Source organism: Humulus lupulus, chromosome 5, assembly GCF_963169125.1.
Source record: "Humulus lupulus chromosome 5, drHumLupu1.1, whole genome shotgun sequence".
In the NCBI taxonomy this organism is placed as follows: Eukaryota; Viridiplantae; Streptophyta; class Magnoliopsida; order Rosales; family Cannabaceae; genus Humulus; species Humulus lupulus.
Window position 1 is genome coordinate 235,188,647 of NC_084797.1, and position 5,239 is coordinate 235,193,885.

Here is a 5,239-nt window from a genome sequence, read left to right on the forward strand (position 1 = left end):
TCACGTGATGACCTCCCTACCAACTTCCAGGTGCCTTCTCCTATAAATATGGGGACCCTGGGAGTTGATGGGGGTTGGAAAAAATAGTCTCTGAAGAGCCATATACTTTGTAAACCAAATACCCAGAATATATCAATAATATTGACTAGTGGAGTAGAATGATTTTAACATTTGAACCACTTAAAAACGTGTCTTGAGTCACCTAGTTCATTCTCTAAGATTTCATATCTGTGACAGTTCTACTTTCAGCACTAGTCCATTTCTCTTTTTCTCTTAATTACCTGTTGACGAAGAACCGCGTCAACAGAAAGAAATGGTAGCACAAGTACTAAAATTAAAAAATACAGCATATAATAAATCACCATTTTAAAACTCTTTCGGTGTAAATATGCATAACTCTCCTATTATTTTACATCTTCATTAGGAGTGCTATTATGTATAACTCTCCTTTTAATTAATTGATTAAGGAATTTAAATTTCCGTTAAACCCCTCTCTTTCTGTATGGCCTATCCCCTCCTCTCGACTCTCCTTAAACCCATCCTCTCTCTCTCACTCTGCAACTCACTCTCTCCCTGCCATGGCCTTCGCCTTCTTATCATGTCCCAACCTTCACTCTCCTCACCTCCACTTTCTCTCTCTAAAACGCCACAAAACATTTCCCAAACCTTTACTTTCTCTACCCGCTCTCTCCCTCCCACTCACAGTCCGACTAATCGGGCCACCGTCTGCAATTGGACCCGACGGCAAATTCTACCCTGACCCATCAGACGATGACCCACCTGAAGCTCCGGAAGATTCCGGCCATGGAGTTTCCAAGTTCCAGCAAATTGAACGCCAGGCCTCCCGTGCCCGGAAGCTCCAAGAGGAAGACTTCAAGAAAAACCAGTCCACTTTCCTCGCCGCCATCGCAGACGTCGAGGACTCTCCGGATAATGCCGGGTCTGCTTACACGGATGATTCCGGGGACGATTTGTTTGGCGAAATCGATAAAGCCATTGCCATGAAGCGCAAGGAGTATGTAAAGCAAGGGCTTTTGGCGCCTAATCCCAAGAAGGAGTTGGAGGTTATTGAAGAATTGGAGCCGGACGAGGTCGTTGATTTGGAGGAGATTGATGAGCTTCAAGGGCTCAGGGTCGTTTCTGAGGATACGGATTCAGAAGAGTCAGATAACTTTGAAGACGAAAGCGATGAACTTGGTACCCGCGAGCGCAATTCTTCTGTAAGTTCTTCGTTTGATTTGGATTTTGATAGTTATGGAAAAGCTAAGGCTAGAATAATGGAACCCAAGTTCAAAATGAGCTTAGCTGAGCTTTTGGATGAGAGTAAGGTTGTACCTGTATCTGTTTATGGTGATTTAGAGGTTGAGATTACTGGGATTCAACATGATTCTCGGTTGGTTTGCTCAGGTGACTTGTTTGTTTGTTGTGTTGGAAGAGTGACTGATGGTCATTTGTATTTGAGTGAGGCTGATAAGAGAGGGGCAGTAGCTGTGGTGGCCAGTAAGGAGATAGATATAGAGGATACCATGGCCTGTAAGGCATTGGTGATTGTGGAAGATACTAGTGCGGTTCTTGCTGCTTTGGCAGCCTCTTTTTATAGGTATCCGTCTAAGAATATGGCGGTTATTGGGGTAACTGGGACTAATGGGAAAACGACCACTACATATCTGATAAAAAGCATGTATGAAGCAATGGGGTTGAGGACTGGAATGTTGACTACAGTGGGATATTACGTTCACGGGGACAACAAGTTAGATGCTCCAAATACAACTCCCGATGCTGTTTTGATTCAAAATTTGATGGCAAAGATGCTACATAATGGGTCTGAAGCTGTTGTTATGGAGGCTTCTTCTCATGGATTAGCTTTAGGAAGGTGCAATGAAGTTGATTTCGATATAGCTGTTTTCACAAACTTGACAAGAGACCATATGGATTTTCATGGGACTGAAGAGGAGTATAGGGATGCTAAGGCTTTGTTATTTTCGAGAATGGTGGATCCAGAACGGCACAGGAAAGTTGTTAACATTGATGATCCAAATTCTTCTTTCTTCATTTCGAAAGGGAACCCTGATGTCCCTGTTGTGACCTTTGCAATGGAGAATAAAAATGCGGATGTTCATTCTCTTAAGTTTGAACTCTCTCTCTTTGAGACACAGGTTTTAGTAAGCACTCCACATGGTATATTGGAGATATCCTCAGGTTTGCTTGGAAGACATAACATTTACAACATTTTGGCTGCTGTAGCAGTTGGAATTGCCGTTGGGGCACCTTTGGAGGACATTGTTAGAGGAATTGAAGAGGTTGATGCGGTTCCAGGAAGGTGTGAGTTAATAGATGAGGAACAGGCATTTGGGGTGATTGTAGACTATGCTCACACCCCTGATGCATTATCTAGATTACTGGATTCTGTGAGGGAGCTTGGAGCAAAGAGGGTTATTACTGGTATGCTTCTTGTCTTCTTGTATTTTCTTTTGAACTTTTTTGTGCAAATACAGTTCCTTAGTGGCTTGAATAACTAACTTTTTCATGAAAGGGAACTGTTTTCTCTTTATAAACTTCAACAATTCTTGTTTCATGTTCAGTTGTGGGTTGCGGTGGGGAGAGGGATAGAGGCAAAAGACCAATTATGACGAAGATAGCAACGGATAAGAGTGATATTACAGTTCTTACATCTGACAACCCAAGGAAAGAGGACCCATGTAAGTACAGCTAAAAAATACCTGTAATTGGCATCTATTTATTGCACAATCCGAACTATCATTGAAAACTGTCATTCAATTTGGCACTTGGCAACAAAACATATCTGTAAAGATCAACGTGGGAGACTGTCCTGTATAATATATTTTGTGGATCTGAATTCACATGTGTGCGAGTTGTACCTCAGCTGTAGAAATTAAAAGCTAGGATTATATTGACATGCATGCACTACATTTTTATCAAACAGTGGACATCTTGGATGATATGTTGGCTGGAGTAGGATTGACAATGCAAGACTATTTGAAACAAGGAGAGAATGATTACTACCCTCCTCTTCCAAATGGTCACAGACTTTTCCTCCATGATATTAGAAGAGTTGCTGTACGCTGCGCTGTTGCTATGGGCGAGGAAGGTGATATAGTTGTAAGTTCTTGAAGCCCCCAGACTCATTGTAACATCTATCTACCCTGCTGGCAATGCTCTCTAGTTCCCCACAATGATTCATCTTGTTAACTTTATTTTTGCTGGCTATATATACACTACAGGTGGTTGCTGGCAAAGGTCATGAGACATATCAGATAGAAGGCGATAAAACCGAGTTCTTTGATGACCGAGAGGAGTGCAGAGAGGCATTGCAGTATGTTGACGAGCTTCACCAGGCTGGAATTGATACTAGTGAATTTCCATGGCGGTAAGATCATCATTATTTAGTACATCCATGTAGGAGCAGAAAGGGGATACTGGTATTCACAATTTTTACTTGTTCATTCTAATGCAGATTACCAGAGAGTCATTAAAAATCTTCCAAATGGGGTATAGAAAATTGAAGCTACCCTGACAAAGCAATACCGATGCCTTAAGCCAAATTACATACCCGATGTGGAAGAATCTTGTCTTTCCTTCATACTTTGTAAAATTGTACGAGAACTATGCATGCGATTGCGGTTTCAACAGTTAGTTTCGTGCGAAGAAATTAGAATGTTGTAATTTTGGCAAGGCATTTTGTAATGTCAATCAAATAGGGTAAATTTAGTTTATTTGAAGCTCTGTTCTGTATACTTGAGGAAGAATACAGGTTGGTCCATTTTTTCGCCTTCAAAATCCAAGGCATTTGTGTTGTAAAGAAAGCTGAAGCAGCAGTTGGAAGGTGCAATTTTGTAAGCTGGCAGGTTTAGATTTAGGATTTTTATTGCTATGTAGAACATCTTAATTCTATCCTATGGTCATATATCATATCCACTTATGATTTAATGTAAATATTTATATATAAATTATAGTATTATGAATTCGTTCGTGGTTTATATTCAAAATAGGCCACATATTATTTAATTATTACAAATTCAGTAGATTTATCTGCACTTATAAACCCTCGTGTTGTTTTATGAACTTCCAACGTGAGAAAATGTAATATGGATTTCAAACACACTTTTCTTCATATTTAACCAAAATACAATAACTTTGCCGTTGCCGTATTGTAAAATGACATATTTAGGTCTCATTTGGCTTAGGTTAATTTAAGTTGCTTTTAACTTTTAGAATTAAAAAAAAAACACAAGTAAAAAAAGTACTTTTGAATGTGTTTGGGCAAGTAAAATGTCTTTTTGGAAAACTTGAGGTCCTGCTTTTTAAAAAAAATAAAACTGAGGAGTTATTTTTAAAATTAGAATAATTATGCATTTTTATTATTCGTAATTTAATCATAAAAGATTATTTTTTTTAAAGAATTTTCATTAAAAAAATATGTTTATATAATAATTAACTAAATTAAATAATAAGTCAAAACTTTTACTTAGGCCAACTCTAATGCTGGTGGCCGGTTGAGTAGCTCTCTCACAGGCTACCAAATATATAGATGGCTTACCATTGGAGTGGAAAGTAGCTTATCAATTATGAAGGAGTTGTTGCCTCTGTGAGGCAACGGTGCTATCTTTATTTGTTTATTTTTTAATTATACATATATATATTATATATAGAAAAATGTATCCGTTGGTGTAAAAAACGGTAATATATTAAAAAAAATTCTTCTATAAATACTCATCTATTTCATTCAATTTTCACACAATTTTTCTTCCAAATTATCAATATCACAAAATTAATTTTTTTACCAATGGATTCCCAAAATTCTCAAAATTTTCCAAATTCTCCAAATACCAACTCCCAAAATCTAAATTTTCAAAATTCATCATTTTCTCCACATACCAATCCCCAAAATCCAAATTTTCAATATTCTCATTTCAATCAAAATTTTCAAAATACTCCTTCTACTAATCCTCAAAATCCAAATTTTCAATATTATCAATTTAACCAAAGTTTTCCAAATTCTCAAAATTATCCCATGTCCTCTTACCCTTACCAAAATTTTGGCTCTATTGAGACACCCCAACAAGCTCCATTCTTCACACCAACAAATTCACTACCATATGCATTTCATATGCCTTCCCTACACCAACCCGAAATGGTTTCAAGAAATTATAGGCCAAGTATGGAAAAGTCTAGTATTGATTTGAATCGTGAAACATCATCGACATCTGTCTCTGAAACC

The 5,239-nt window shown here is 37.9% G+C and overlaps 1 protein-coding gene across 1 annotated transcript; it reads left to right on the forward strand.

Annotated features, from left to right (window-relative positions):
• Positions 1–487: 487 nt before the first annotated feature.
• Positions 488–3,985, forward strand: LOC133778427 (UDP-N-acetylmuramoyl-L-alanyl-D-glutamate--2,6-diaminopimelate ligase MurE homolog, chloroplastic). Its single transcript, XM_062218353.1, has 5 exons — positions 488–2,442; positions 2,583–2,699; positions 2,945–3,120; positions 3,243–3,388; positions 3,476–3,985. Exons 1-5 carry the CDS (start codon positions 579–581, stop codon positions 3,492–3,494), a joined length of 2,322 nt encoding a protein of 773 aa, XP_062074337.1. The 5' UTR covers positions 488–578; the 3' UTR covers positions 3,495–3,985.
• Positions 3,986–5,239: the final 1,254 nt, after the last annotated feature.